The 16,633-nt window shown below is 43.2% G+C and overlaps 1 protein-coding gene across 3 annotated transcripts in view; it reads left to right on the top strand.

The window, feature by feature from the left end:
• LOC106748325 (protein sprint) overlaps nt 1-16,633 on the top strand; it is a 165,551-nt gene that overhangs the window by 5,536 nt on the left and 143,382 nt on the right. For 2 of the 3 annotated variants that reach the window (XM_014626729.1, XM_014626730.1), the window contains exon 3: nt 14,125-14,198. In XM_014626729.1, the coding sequence (XP_014482215.1) occupies nt 14,125-14,198 (74 nt within the window). Of the gene's footprint in view, nt 1-8,373; nt 8,789-14,124; nt 14,199-16,633 lie in introns of those variants that run through there. The other variant, XM_014626731.1, reaches the window with a different exon arrangement.

The following is a 16,633-nucleotide window of genomic DNA, read 5'->3' as shown; positions in this document are numbered from 1 at the left end:
CCCCCCCCCCCCCCCCCCCACCCCGTCCCATTTTTTCATCTCGGCACGTTATTATAGGCGTCTTCGCTTTGATTACCCGTGCGTGCCCGCGTGCGTGCGAGCATGCGTGCGTTATTTTTATATATTTTTTTCTCTATTCTCCCTTCGTCTCCGCACGAATTGAGAATTCAGATCGTCCGCGGGTGAAAAGAAAAGAAAGAAAAATTGCGTGACACCGCGATTTTTTGCGAGAGGGAGAAAAGCGAGGAATCGAGGTCGTCGATTTGAGGAACCGAACCGGGATCGTTGAAGTGAAACTCCACGAAAAACGTGGGAATATATTTGCGAACGACTGCACGAACTGTTTGAAATTCTCGACAACGTCGAAGCGGGACATTCTGAGCTCCTCTTGCTATAAATTAATATGGAAAGAAAATATAGCTTCCCAATAAGAGGAAGGGGAACGATGACATTTGATATAATAATTCCCCGGTTATTTTGAATGGTATATCAATCTTGAATGTGCATGATTTTTATTCGCGCAAGGCATTTTGTATCCACCTTTAAGAACGTGAAAATGTTGTGTATCGTCTTATTTGGCGTCTTTATTCGGATGAACATGTATCATGTTGAAAAATTAAAGTTCCAAATTTTAACAAGTGTGGACCAATTTACTGAAAAGTTCCCAAATTCTCGGAAATCCGAACATAGAAATAATTTCCCAAAATTTTTTCTTCCTTTCTTCTCGGCGTCATAACCCTTTGTAGGGCTTGGACCGACATCTTTCTCATATACTTGTGATGCGCATGCAGATTATACACAAGTATACGGGATCTACAAGTTTAAACGCCGTTTCCGAACGGCAGATTGTTGGAGTGAAATTTTCGTGGCAAAGATATTCTTGATGGTTTGCCAGTCCATCAGAGAGGAGACACGAGAGATCATGAAAATATTTTGGTTCTACCGGGAGGCGAACCCGGGCCCTCTATAGTATAGCAGGCCATCTGCTATGCCAAGCTCATACAATTTCCCAAAACATTTTCTCAGAAATATTGGAAACGTGCAATATTATTCTTATATTATTTTCAAAAGTTATAATACCGAAATATCGACGCAATGTATTAAAAAAAATATAATCTCTCAAGAATATTAATAATAATAACAATAACGATGGTGATTTGTAATAATATAGCATGAAAATATATTAGCAATGATAATGATAATAATATAACAGAGAAGAAAGCGATATTATGGCCTCCATTTATATTTTGTACATTAACTTTATTAATAATTTATTTATTAATAATCAATATTTTAAATATTTAAAAATTATAATTATTTGGAAACACAATTACAGTTCCACTTTTTAAATTTCGGCAGGTTTTCTTTCGAAGGTTTTTTCGCTTTATTTCGAAACGATGAATATTTACTTTTATTCATATGTCTGCTCCGTCGGTCGTTCGACGTTTAATAACCTCTCTTTGAGAGGCGCGACGGTTCATATAGCAGACAAAATCTATCATTCTTCGCGTTTCTCGCAACGTTCAGAATCGCTTAAACATCGGACAGTCAATATAGAGAGGGAATATTACAAACGATGACGGGGGGTTGTATGAAGAGTAAAGAACGCGGGTGCGTGCTGGTGGAGTAGCCCGGGGGCGGAAAGTGAAGTATCATCGAGGTTCGTGGAGAAGAGGAGCGAAGAGGAGGGGACCGGGCGATGGAAGAGCAAAAGAGGGGACGAAATACGAAGTCGGTGAAATCCCATTTAATGCAAATTTCGTCATACACACCAGGACGAGATATATCGCGCCTTTGTGGAATTAATGTTCGCGATGTTTCCTTTTCATTTCCGGCTCGTCGCGGAGGCCGCGAAAGCAGGAACGAGGGAGGAAGCGAGAGAGGGCGGAGAGAACGGCCGTGGAGATGGTTCTCAAAATGTGATGGATCGCCCAAACGCACCGTATACCGGAGGGATCGGCCTCGCGAGGATCGATCTTCCTTGCCGACGAATTTCCCTCGTAAATAACGCCGGTAATCCGAGCCTTCGTCTCTCGACGAGACATCTACCTTTTCAATAACGCAACAGTACGCAACTGTGCGTAATTTATTTACCACTGTAATACTACGCTTCACCTTATCACTTCGTCGCGCAATTTATCCAGCACGGTAAAAAAGTTTGTTCCAAAAACGAAATTTCGTCTTACTTTAACAAGGTGAATATATGAAAAAATAATATATCAAATAGTATATCAAGTGGTTGATTGTGTTCATTTAATATTATATTTGTATACTTTTTAGCGCATTCCCCCCGTGTTAAAGAAACGCAAAAATTTCAGCGAACCGGTTTTTAACTTCGCAGTAAAATTTTCTACCGCGAGGAACGGCAAATTTATTTGCAACAGTGATCTAAGCAATTATTTGCTGTAGAAATTTATAGCAGTGAATGAATCACTCTTAATTTATTTACAGTAGCAAATAAATCGTTACTAATTTATTTGCAGTATTAAATAAATATATTACTACTGTGAATTATCACTGGTAAATAACTGCGAATTGCTACTGTAAATAAATTAAAAAAGAAGACGCAATTGACGAATACTAAAAGAAACAAGTGCGCTGAAAATATCCCCGCCGAAGGATGTCTCTTTCATTGTCACTGCGTGTTTGAATTAACCCAGATATCTCGTAGATTTTTTGTAAACTTCCGCCCCGAAGAAAAATGTTCGCGTCTTGTTTCGCTGAGTGACATCGAGCCGTTTTGTAAATTTACATCGAAAAGAGATGAGCGGGGAGGGAGTTCGCGACACTCGCAAGCGGACGAGCGAGCGAGCGAACACATACGCAAATTATAGATGCAGAATCTTGTCTCAAATTAGAGACGGTCCGAGGCGGCGGGCTTCGCGCACAGACGCCCGCATGCGTTAAGTAGACGAGGGACGGTGTAGGGTCACTACACGAAACTACTCGTGAATATTCAGCGGGACATTAACTACTCGCAACTGCGTAGCTCACGGGAGGGAGAGAGAAGAGGAGAAAGGGAACCGGGAGAGAAAGGGAACTACCATCTGTTCTTATCCGCGCTTCGAGTTAAAGCGTTTTTAAGCTGTCGGGACGGAGCAGCCGCTAATGTATGCGAAGGATTACGCGTATCTATACAGCATATATCGTATAATAAAATAAAAATCGTATCAAATGATACAAAAATGCTGCGTTAAATGACAACGATATTAATATAATGTAAAACTACACGCAAGATATGGAAAAGTATTAAAAAATAGATTCTCCTATCGCAGAAAAAAAATACTTTCAGTGATGTTCTTTTTTCCCTTGATAGGAGTCTGTTGAAAATTTTAGTCGAATCACAACACGAGTGTTTTCGGAAATTTCGCCTATATTTCATGTGTTAATTTAATAATTTAATAACTGTGTTTGATGTACGTACAGAATAATAATGTACATTAATGTAGTATTAAATATGGAAATAATAAGCACATGGGGAAACTCGCACGTTAACGATGTTCATGAGAACGCCGGCGAGATAAGTCAGCGTCTAAACCGATGGAATTTCTCATAGATAATGATAAAGATTGATTAATCAAACGAAGCTGTAAATTAACGAGCGGAAGTCACGCGACTCGCCCACGCTAGAAGTATATAGTTCCAGCCGCGTAACTCTCTCACCCCGTGATTCTCGTCAAAGTTAACTTCGAACCCTCCATAAAGGGATGACGGATACTTCCCAGCGCGTTCTCCCTCTTTTCCGAGTTTCGCGCGATTAACAATGACGATTGATAAGCGGGTCGTAATCAAAGTTTCGCGCGCGTGGCGGCATTGTACATTTGTGAAACATCCAGGGTTTATTCGGAACGTGGATAAAGCGATCTTGCTGCCTACGCGATTATGCGACGCGCGTTTCATCATCGTTAAGGGGATAGTTCTCCGCTATTGGAGAGAGAGAGAGAGAGAGAGAGAGCAAACCACCCAACAGAGAAAATATTTCTGATAAACCAAATTGTAAAACAATACACCGTAATAATATAAAATATTATTTATTTCTCTTTCTTTGTTATACAGGCATCTTATTATTATATATAATTATGTAAGGTTATATTATTATATACATCACAGATAATCTTATTCTTAAATGAATGTTTGTAAATTTTTACCTAGTAAATTACTTATTATTCGCTTGTCTACTTAGTAAACTGCTTATTATTTAAGATTAGCTTTCGTTGGATCGCCTAGTGTGCTATTATTAATTTTATAATGTACTTCCTGCCTTCCTTTTATCACAGATACGTTATTGTTACTTTATTATTTGAGTAAACATTTAAATTCGAATAAATTACTATTTCTAGAATAATATTTATTAAATCTATTAAATTTGAAGAAATTATTTATTATTCAATATCATGTAATCTTTACCTTTCGCTGAATCGCTCAGTACGTCGCTTTTAACGTAAACTCTCTCGACAGCTTAGAAGGTGTCGGGCAAAAAGAGAAAAACGACACTCTGCGCAAAGTGGCAATTTTCACAAGGCTCTCTCTCTCTCTCTCTCTCTCTCTCCTTCGCCCATTCTCTCTTTCTTTCCCTCTCTCTTTCTGTCGCGACGACGCAATTTCGCGACAGTCGCCCCCCGGTTGACCGTTTCCGGGGGGAGGGGGTGGGGGAAGGGGTTGGCACGCAGGGGACGAGCGGTCCGCTTTAAGTCGTCGACTTAAAGGCGCGCGCTTTCGCGCGACGGCCAGAGATCGAAATAATCCGCCAGGCCGAGAGTCGTACATTCCCGAGGTTTCGACTTTTAGCGCCGCGCCAGCCCCTTCCAAATAATTTAACATCGTTTTAAGCTGATTGAAGGCGAGATTTATCGCTCCTTCGCGCGTCGCTCCCTCAGGACCCGGGGATTCCGCTCACGCATTCGCGCGATCCCGCAAACGTCAGGGTGTTGCGAAAGAAACGGGTCGCCGCGAATTGTTTCCGCACGGGATGCGCGCCTACCAAGACGTCGCTCCTCGGAACATCCCCGTGAACATCCTCGCGCCTCCAGGGACGGGGATAATTCCGTGGCCGTCGCGCGAAAAGAAGGCACGAAGACGGCGAAGGGGTTATCGGCGAAGGTCGAGGGAAGGATCGATTTTGGCAAGCCGAGCGAGAATTCGGAGGAAGGAACACACCACGCTCCGAGCACGCGTTTTCTGTTTTGATCGGATGTTGCTATAGCAATGCAAGTCGGCCGCCGTATTACCGGTAGTCCGGGATCGATTCCCCGACCCGGTGGCAGTTGGTGCCTGCACATTCGCGGGCATTAAAGTTCAGTTCAGTCACCCGCGGCACGCGCGCGTCCTACGGCGACGTCGTCGTCTAGCGTAACGTAGTGCTACACACGTGATATAGTTTCTAGTGAGTTACATGTAAGTTAGTGTCTCAGTACGGTAATATCCTCCTTGACCGAGTTTCACGTTGAAATCCGGGAGCAAAGTTCATTCTGAATGAAGAAAGATCTTTTGGAACGGCTTTAATATATTCATGATATTAAGGCGATATAAATAATATTATTATGAAAAGTGCACGGGAAGATGTGTGATGCAAGAGTACAAAAAGTATAATTATGGAATAAAAATATAAAGTTGTACATGAAAGGTAATATAAATAATATTATGTTTCTAATCTAATATTTAATAATTCTCTGACGAGGAGCGTGATTCGTTAGCAATTAACCGAAGGACTGACGTTTCATATGAGATTCTGTAATATATTTTTTTAACTTTTATGCGTATTTTCGACACAAATATTCGAGTTTTCTTTCTACGTCGGCCTGCGACGCGCGAGGCAGCGAAATCTGTCGTCGAATCGTGAAAAATGTCACCGGGTGATCGCCCCTGTCACGACGCGCGAGATTGAACGCAAACAGACGCAAGACGACGCGGTGGGATTATCTCCGAGTTCCTTTTCCTCCAGACGGGATGAGATTTCTCGGAGGACTCCTCGTCTGCGGGTCGCGATATTCTAATAGCCCTGGACGGTATAAACAATCGGCGAGTGAAATTTGAAGTCGATGAAAGTGCGTTTCTCTTAGATGCGCGACGTATCTTAAAATTACAATTGAATGATTTAACTCAAAGGAGAATCAAGAAAAGCTGGAATTGCAATTTTCAATATAACACATAGCTAACTTTCCTAATTATTCAATTAATTCTCATCGAAATATCTAGTAAACAGACTAGTCGAAGTGTTTACCGTTTCGTGGCACAAATATTTTCCTTTCTCGCGGTCAAAACTTATTCGTTATTATTATAAGAATAAGAAAGCAATATAAACGAAATATATTCTTATAACTTAATAACATTCAAAATGTTTAGCAGTCAGGGCAGCAATACATCGTCCTGGCTCATAATCATCGACAAAAATAAAGTCCCGTCTTAATTGAATTATATATGTATATATATATATAAATTTGCGGAAATCTAAATTATAAGATAGAAATGTTTCTATTTTTGCGAATAATTGTTCTCTAGATTTCACTTTTTATTTGTCATTTGCGCATTGAAAACTGTGACACGAGCTTTTATTGATTTTCCTTTATCAATCGGATCATTTGATATCGTGCAGAGCTCTTATGATGTTAATGAAGGAAAATGCAAAACGACTTATCGAAGTGCAAATTATATGAAACCTCTCTCATTAAATCCGTGTCTCTACCAGATGTCGCCGGTCTATTTGTGTCGGTACTGCATTCTTTTCGGTATCTGTCTTCATCTCTGCTTGCAGAACTGTAGAGATACGTGACACACACACACACACACATACACACGCACGCACGCACGCACGTGTGTTCCCAGAGTTGCCTTATCATTGCGCCTGATGTCTGCCATTCTTGTAATTGGCGATCGGAGAACACGTAACTGCAGCTGTGGCTCGATTTATAACGGGTTCCGATAGTTATAACGATGCAGGTGAAGTCGACAGTTCGTTATACCTCGTTCGGACAATAACAAGAGCGCCATCGATCGTATCAAACACAGAGAAAGAATGCATCTCGCACGTGCTGTGCGTTCCTCTGCGATCCCTCGATCGCGCGATCTCCCGATTTTCCGCGCGGTTTCTCGCCTGGCGGCGGTGCGCGAATTTCAATCGCACTGCGTACTATAAAACGAGAAAAACTCCGTGTTATTTTACTCAAATATATTCTCTCTAAATTTCTTAGAGTAGATTCCACGGAAATTCGGAACGTAGAGTCATTCACACTTCGACTGATTTTCGTCTCATATAAAAAATTTCCACGCGAAATCGAAGAGTGCGAATTTGATTTATCTCATTGCCGCGGAAATCAATTCGCTCGTATGAAATAAGATTTCAATTCAAGCGACATGGTAGCGAGACAGATTTATTCTTGTAATTCCGAATGATAGAATTCTTCATTATCGTCCAGCGTGAACGTTTACTCGAGCGAGATAACGCCAAAGAATTTAAAGAATAAATCAGGTGATTTTATAAGCGGGTATCTGAACTCGCAGTGTTTATCCGGACACTTAAAATCGCGAGTATCGTCCGGGTAGCCGAGTAGTTGCGATTTATTCGTTTGTTATTTATTACTGTTACAAAATCGATAGTTATGTAACACATGAAACAACCAGATAACAGATACTCCGGTAACGCGGGTGGTACCCAAAATACCCAGATACTCGGGTGGTGCCTGAAATAAACTGGGTTAAAATCGATACTTCTGCCTGAAATAAACGGATTAAAATCGATACTGCTCGAGTAATGCGCGGGAGACACGAGTATCTATATGTATTCGGTCTATATGTACATACGTTATACCTAAAAGAATTTGCCCGGCACTCGAGTTACGCGGGTAGTTCCTGTGAAACCCCGAGTACCCGGATAATATCTAAAATACCTGAATAAATGTCGATATTCGGATATTCGAGTCAAGTCTGGGAGATCCTGATAGATCCGTCTAGTACTCGAGTCACCGGGTAATACCCTCAAGACTCCGGATAGCCTGGTACATAGGTAGTACTTGAGACACCCGGGTAAAAATAGGTACCTATACACCCAGATAATACCCGAAAGACGCGGGTATCCAGATAATACCGGAGATACGTACATTTCCGGACAATGTATTCGAAACAGCCCGGTTACTCGGCCGGTATCCGAGATATCTGCTTGAAACCCACAAGACCGACGGGGTACTCGGCGAGTACTTTTGACACCCGGGTAAAACCTGGGATCGACATCATTAGAAAAGGGAATAATTGCATTCTATTATTTTCGAGACACATTGTATAGGCTGGCCTTCCTGCCGGTCGACCGGCCGCTTGACACGATCCTATTAAACGCATTCTTGCGACGACGACGCAGTGGACATTCGACTTTTGCGGCGGACACACATGTCGTCGCTCGCTGGACGACGCGCTACGTTCGACGTTTATTTAGTCCACTTCGCTTCTACGGATATATCCGCGTGTGTCGTATATGTGGGTGCGTGTGTGCGTGCGCGCGGTCGCGCATGCTTGTAGGTGTGCGTTGTCTATCGGCTCTCCTGCCGTTGTGTGGTGCGTGCGCGCGCGAGTGCATTATGTGGTCGGCGCATCGTCCATTACGATAACGAGCGGCACCGGCCGGAGAATAACCCGTTTAATGGTCGTCCGTGTTGCATCGTGTTGTGTGCCTAATCGCCGTTGTTCTGCCACGTCCGCCGCCGCAAACATCGCAGACAGAGGGAAGCGAGAAAGAAAGAAGGAGAGAACGCGAGCGCGTATTTATAGACGCGCATGAGACAGCTGATAAAGCTGTGATAAGGTAGTTCACCATGTTGGCATAGCCTGTAGTAGTGTGTGTGTGCGTCGATGGGTCAGCGATATGAATTACGGATGTAGATAATCGATTCCGCGGAAGCTGCTCTGATAACTGTTGAACGTAAAAAATAAACGAGGGGGAACAAAAGGAGATCGATCGCGTCCCACGTGAGAGTTCTCTTGCTCTTTCTTTGTCTTCCGCTCTCCCCCTCCTCCTCCTACCCTTCCAACTTAAGAGGACCATTCGGAAAGATAAACTTAATGGTATCGGCTGGAGTCAATTAAAAAGAGAATCCACTTGGCGGCGTTCCCGTCCGGCCGCTTCTCCTTCGTCGTCATAATGAAGTGATCGTGGCTTTCAATTTCGTTTATCGTCAATTTCGGTTATCGTCAGGTTGCGTGCACCATATCGCGCGCTCGCGCACGTGCCGTTCGAGAAAATTGCACCCTCAGGAAATCGAGAGACAATTTAGTTGAATTAGCGGAAGCTCGTTAGATATATTTAATTACATACGACTGTAGCTAACACATTGTTGACCAATGGGAATAAATTCGTATTTAAACGAATGCGAACTTTGTTAAATTAATTATTATATATGATTAATAAAACGGTTATTGTTGCGCAGCTAGAGATGAAAATGACGGTAAACTTACCTGGCAAATTACGATAGATTGCCCGATATTTTTGGAAAGCCGATAAAACGGTAATTTTGAAAAAATTACAGAAATAAAAATATCGTGATATCAAGCTCGAAAGGAGCATTTAGCCTTTAAGATGAATAAAACTTTCATTAACTTATAATCTCCATAAAATGTTTTAATACTGTAAGTTGATTTACTGTAACCAATCCGATCGAATCAAATTAAATAGAATTATATTAGTCAGTTACTCAAAATATAATTCTCGCAATCCTAACGAATTCGATCAAAATCACATTGCTTATTTTTATTTTTATTTAAATGTTTACATCTTAGAAAAGAAAACGGCCAAAACAAAGTTAGACAATAATTGACTGAAAACAGCCGATTAACAATGCGTTAATGTTGTTCAATCGAAATATTGGATAGTTAATCATCGCTTTCTGCCACCTTGCTGTTACTTGCCTGATTCCGTGTTTGTCAAATTACTCATCTTCCAATGAAATCATCGACGATCCGACGGATCTTCGCCCCAATGTTTAACTTGAACCGTCACAACATGACAAATAAAAGGATTTAACGGCAGCGAGAAAGGAAGAAAAAGAGAGAGAGAGAGAGAGAGGGAGATTCCGATTTAATTTGACGAAGGACGGAATCGTGCGAGTTGAACCGAGTATCCACCATTACGCAATAGCGTTGTGCGCTCTTCTTACACTTCTTCGGCGGAGCAAGCTCGCAACGGCGGCCGCAGTCGCGAGAGTTGATTGGATCTAATCCGTTTAATTCGGGGAATGAGTTTCACTGGACCATTTTAATTCGAGCGTGCCGCGTCCGTCGCGCCGCTTTGCTCCTTTTTTTTCTCTCTCTCGTTCGCTCTCTATCGTTCGTTCTCGCTCTTTCTCGTTCCTTCCACCCTTCGAGCGCACTTCTGAAACTTCAGAACGCTCGAGAGCCGTTTCAGCCACGCCACCGCGATATTGAACAGCCTTTTACATTCGTCGTCCTTTAATGATCAGTCGGAAACTCGAGAGTTACACAGATGGCCGGCGCAATCCGCGTCCCTGTTGCAATCTTGAGAGGGAGAACTTCGACGGGGGGAAGCTTGCGAACAACTTCAGACTCGCTCTCGTCTCAAGTCGACGGGGAACCGGCTGATTTTTAAGGGGGACCGACAGAAAATGGATCAAGGTCGGCGCGAGCAAAAAGGAAAGAAGTTTAGCGACCGTGCACCGGTTTCGATTCGTTTCCCCTTGGCTCATTAAAGCCGAATCAATCAAAGACAAAACTTGTCGTCTCGGGGAAAACGCGACGACGACTTCTAATATCGTCTACTTCGAAAGTACTTTCGCGAAGCTCTCCATCTCGTCATGCCGTTGCGGTTTATTGATTGATTAATTCTTTATAGCTCCTCACTCACGCCCAAATATTAACGTCGGACGTAGACGAGTGGGAAAAGCGAAGTCGAAACTTGAATCATCCGCTACGCCGTCTGAAAGCGGACGATAGAGGACGCGCGCCGCGCGAGAAGCGTGCAAACTCGGAATGAATGTTCGCCGGAGAAACCACGTGGAAACGTAATCGTGTGCATATATTCGGCGAACGGTGAGGCCACGGGGCTCCGGTGGAGCGTGAAACCCCATAAAGCGGCAACAGCCAGCCGAATATCCCGGCCGTCTCGCGGAATCGATCGGTTCGCTGCGAGACGCAGACCGAGAAAGACAGGGAGGGAAGCCCTTGGCCGATCCGAGGAAGCGAAAAACCCAATAACTACCACCGGAGCTGCCGGAATCCGTACGAGCGGCGCCGAGCGATCGCGATTCGTTTAATTGAATACACACCGGGTGTGCACACCGCGATGATACGCGGCCGAAATTCCCTGCGAAAACGGACTGTCCGTCCTCAAACGCAAACACGTTTCGACCCTTTCGCGCTCGACCTCTTTACGCCGCTCTGCCGATTTGAAAGTGTTCGCCCCGGCTTTCGCTGATTTGTAGTTTAACAGTTCGAGACGTAACAATTTCTCAGAAATGCAATTCGAATCTCCAGACGCGCGCGTTCTAATCAACAACGTAATTTCTCCCCTCACCCTCCAGTTCTCCCTCATTTTCACGTCTCTTTTACTCGGATTTCTAACATTCCAACACAAAATTCTAAGTGTAATAATTTTGATGAACCACTTTTCATCAAATACGCAGATGAGCAGACGTGGCCTACAAAAATCTTGCTGTTTAATTCCCCAAAATTCCAAATCAATCGGCGTTCACTCTCAGGAATCACCCTGTACAACGCTCGGGNGGGGGGGGGGGGGGGGGGGGGGGGGGGGGGGGGATCGGCTAATACGGAAATAACGGAAGGTCCGGAGCGCGATTCTTCCTCTGCCAGCTTGTCAATCTTAATTCGAATAATTTAATCGCCGATCGGATTACTCGCCAGCGCGATCGGAGCGTTTCCGGGCCGCTATGAAAATTTCAGGAGCACGAGCGCGTAAACGCTCGCGACATGACAGCGGCCCCGTGTCACGCGGGAATCGGTACACACGCATTGGCAGATTGCGGTTCGTATTGTCCGTCGGAATCGAAAGGGCGGCAGGGAAAAGCGAGCGGTTAGAGGGACAGGCAGGAAGGGTCGATCGCGCGGGATATCGGCAGCGCGGCGGATCGCAATTACATTTTCGCGATGGCCCGACCGAGTTTGTTCCTGTGGGATAACTTCTCTCCCCCTCCCCCTCGCCCCCAACTTCCACGGAGGGTGGCGTCGTTCGTATTTGAATCGCGTTCTCCCACGCACATTATCGTGCACCGCCGGTGCATACTTGTTTTTACGCGAGAACGGTGGTCCGCGTGAAAAAAGGTGGACGAGAGCCGATGCGGAACCGGATTTCCTCTCGGCCTTCGCAAGGACAGCGTAGTGGCAGATTAACGTAAGAGATTCGTCGTAAGAAACCGGAAGCGAGATCGCGGACTTTCCAGTTATAATGCTCTTTCTCCGTTTGGAGGAAAATTGTCCGACAATTTTCTCGTTTAAAGTCTGCAATCGGTGGTTTTGTTTATATATTAAACATTCTCCGTATGATAAGGGATGAGTCGGTTAGATTTTCTGGTCAAATGTTATTCTTTTCTACCCAATGGAAACAAATTATTCATCGGTCCGTTAATTCTCTTCTTATTTATCTATAATCTTTTATTTCTGATGGGTACACTTTTATCGCAGAAAGTGAGCAATCCAAGTGGAAAATGGCAGAAAATCGAACATAATTTCATGATCTCTCGTGTCAATATTAACAACGATATTTCGCCTTTTATTAAACTTTAAACTCTGCTATAATTTAAACCCACACATTGCTGCAATTTAAATGATTAGCTTTACAGGAAATGGCCGCTTCGTTCTTATTGTACGAAAATCCTCATGCAAAGCACAAGATTTAGTAAAAAAGGAAATAAATAAAATAAAACGATGATGTCTTCATATCGACTCAGCAATAATGTTCCATTTATCACTGATCAATAATTTGCTCAACGCAGGTGCAATATCTGTAACAATACACATGCACGATACGTTTTCGCGGTGATTAAGAGTACATTCAACGAGAGAGGGATATTATTCAAATGTCTCAGAATTACGCGTTAACGCCGAACGAGGTACAACGTGTATCACGAGATGCGAACGATGATGTATTATAGTCGTCGCCGAGGATGCTCCTCGTCGTCGCGCCGTCCTCGACGAGCAGGCTGCTCCAGTATTTGCGTAGCGTCGACGAATCGCGAGGCCGGAAAATTAGAAGGTTTCCCGTCCGCGAGCACTCTCGCAGTGTCAATATTGAGCTTTTGAGGGAAGCGATCCGATAAAGCTCCCGCGACGGTCGCGGCACGTGCGCGCCGATACACGTGTACGAGCTCGAAAATCCGCGCGAATGCTCCCATTCGACGTGCCTCACCGTCCCGTTCTCTCTCTCTCTCTCTCTCTCTCTCTCTCTCTCCGTCAAATAATAAATAGAAATTTCAATCTGGACAGATGAATCCTGTTGAAATACAGGTTTTGTACATACTATATTCATTACAACCATCCGAATTTTTAATAATTGCAACTAATTTTGATTCTTCGCGGCTTAATTCTTTAACATATCAGCGGAACAAAAATGTGCAATATAAATAAACTACGGTAATTATGAACGATTTTTTTAATCGTAATAATAAGCAACAAATAAATGCTTTAAAAAGATATCAGATAAGACAATTATAAATATCATTAAAAAATACAAATTTATAACAGATGCATAAAAAATTAAGTTTTTTCTATCTGATTTTTGAAGTTTGGGTATTGATACACTTTCGTAATTTTACATTTATCTTTCCCACCGGGTAATTCCCATAAGCTGGATACACTCTTCCATAAATGTAATTAAACACTGACCGTTTCGAAGCGACGGTTTAGTAATACTTTAACAATTATAATTTAAAATTAATAATAATTCGAATTTAACAATACGATTTGGATTTTAATTTTTCACTGTGCCAGCGCTCCTATTATCGATTCGTGCGAGGTCGACGCGTTGATTTTAAAACGTGGCGACAACGCGAGCCCCGAAATGAGAACAACGTTATATTGATCGATCGTGAAGAGCTAGTTAAGAGTATGTTGACCTATTGCCGAAAGTCTATCTAGGCTTGACCCTAACCCGTTTCGTGCTTCTCTCTGTTTCAGCTGCTTAACTCTCTGGCAACCGATTTGGACTGCATGCTAAGCGAGCTGTGCACGACGCCGGACTCCTACGACCAGTGAGTTGGTTCTCTTTTTCTTCCTCTTCTCCGCGAATCTTCTCTCAAGATCAAGTGCGGACGACCACTGACCAAAGTGTCGATCGAGCGGCGAAAACCGCGCTCGAGCAGGTCTCTCGGTCGTTGCATTCGCGGAAGGATCAAGTCTCGATTGGAGAATTTCATTATTTTAATTAAAAATATATACAAGAATTAAAGAATTCAAGTGAACTGACGAGTTACATAATTAAAGAATTGAAGAATCGAAGAATTCAAGATTTATGTAGAACGGATGAATTACGTATAATTAAATACTTAAAATTACGTATAGAATGAAATGGTTAAAAATGTATAAACTTCCCAATTATTCTCAACTGTTACGAGACGGAATGAATTCATCATTTACAAATTGAATTCATCATGAATTCATCATTGACAAATTCATTCCGACATAGTTACGAATTCATATGCTTTCGTGTTTGTATTCATCGAATAGGCGCACAGTCCGTTTTTCCGGTCCGAAAATATCGCAGCGAAGTTTCCTCGCGTGGGAAAAATTCTGGCCACGCTGCAAAGAGAGGATAAGGGGAAGGAGAACACATTAACCGCCCTCACCACGTGGCGGCGGCGGTTAAATCGAATTAATTCCCGTAATTTATGGCGAAAATCTCACCACGCACGCTGAATAATTTTCATATCGCGAGGAATCCTCCTCATGATCTATGAGAGGCCCCGCTCACAATATCCCGGGCGGACGTTATACCGAGTGTATACCGGGTGGTCGCAGCCGCTCATTAAACCTCGAATGAATCATCCGCGCCCCTCTATAAATCGATTCGGCCAATTTCGCGGTTTTATGCAAATTCCGGCCGTCTGGGACAAATCACAACTGGCCGCGGACGAAAGTCTCCCTCGAGCGAACGCTCGCCGTTAAACCGTTCGATGTCGCTATCTCGCTTCGACTCCATCGTACGCAAATTTCTCTCACTTCCGTCGTTATTGTTTAACGAAACATTTCTCTATCCACGTTTATCAAAGGTTCCATTATTGTTTCTATTCACCGAACTTACCGTGCGTGAAGGATTCACGGTGCTTGATCGTTTAGATCGGAAGCACTGTGTATACAGATGGCCCCGTGTATAAATTGTGTAAACGCGCGGTAAGGGTTAAACCTTAAGATTTAACACATCTAGGGTGCGTCGTATTCACCGCGCGAAGATGGACGATGGCTTCCTGTGAAAGGACGCGAAATTTCAATGGATCCCGTCGGGGAGTTCGAAAACTCGCTCGGCTTCGGTGCTCTCGGCATGACTTCGGCTCCGCAAAGCGACGCGCATGATTAACTCACGGCAATTAGCAAACGGGACAATGATTACGCGCGCTCCGCTCGCGTACAAACGCGCGAGGTCTGCTTGCACGGGGAGAAACAGTTCAGGGACGGCAAATTTTAACGCTGTCGTAACAAATAAATAAATATGCGAGTTGTGTTTCTGTAGGTACCGTCTGATAGTTTAGAAGTTGATTTTTCAGATTTTATGAAATAAACCAACATATGTTCGTGTGAACTTTTCTTTATAAAATAATCTCAAGAAAATCGACTCCTAAAATATTGGGCAATGCTTAAATAACGCTCTGTATATTTATTTATTTGCTGTGATAATATACAGTTTGCTGTTTCTCTGAATTATCTTTTCTGAAGAGGAGACGAAGAGGATCTGCAGGATGAGAATAACGAAGAATAATCACTTCTTCGAACTATTTTATTCTTCGTGCATTTCGAAGGAGATTTTCTCGCACTTTCCACTCGCACCGTGATCAGATTTTCGTGCAATTTTCGTGAAATCACTGCAAGAAAAATCACGAGCCGTGCAATTTTTCCGAAGATGCAAAGCAGAGGCGGATATTACGAGGTAGAGCTGCGCTCCGCGCGGAAACGACGGACAGCTGGCAGACTGCGCTGCAATTATGCATAATATTACGACGCTAATTCCGTGCACATGTCACGAATTAGGTCATTTACTGGCCTTCGATGCTAATCCCGCACATATTCGCGATACCCAACCGCGTTGTACAGTCATTAAGCGATACACGATTACGAGAAGCTGTGTTGAATTTTGTTCTTCCGCCCGAAACAAAATTGTTACGAGGAATAGCACAAGGTGACGATCGTGTAATTTTTTCCTAAGAACGGCAACGTGAAGTTTTAACTCGACGACTTCGGTGATCATGTAACTTTTCGAACAATGGGAATGTGTTTCCACTTTTCATATTTCCGTTGTTAGAGGAAAATTGATTACCGCCGCTCAGGACGGAATTTTTTGGAACAGTTTAGAGTTGAATGAATTTCTTTTTATACGATTTAAAATTTCTGAAGAATTCGGTAGAATAAATCTGAATTTTATTCCCCGGGATGAGTCTGTTTCGAAATTTGATCGACTTTATATTTTTGCGTTCGA

The sequence above is a fragment of the Dinoponera quadriceps genome, unplaced genomic scaffold (genome assembly GCF_001313825.1).
Source record: "Dinoponera quadriceps isolate SergipeBrazil2010 unplaced genomic scaffold, ASM131382v1 scaffold2723, whole genome shotgun sequence".
Taxonomy (NCBI): Eukaryota; Metazoa; Arthropoda; class Insecta; order Hymenoptera; family Formicidae; genus Dinoponera; species Dinoponera quadriceps.
Note: the sequence above shows the minus strand (reverse complement) of the source record. Positions and strands in the feature narration are given on the sequence as shown.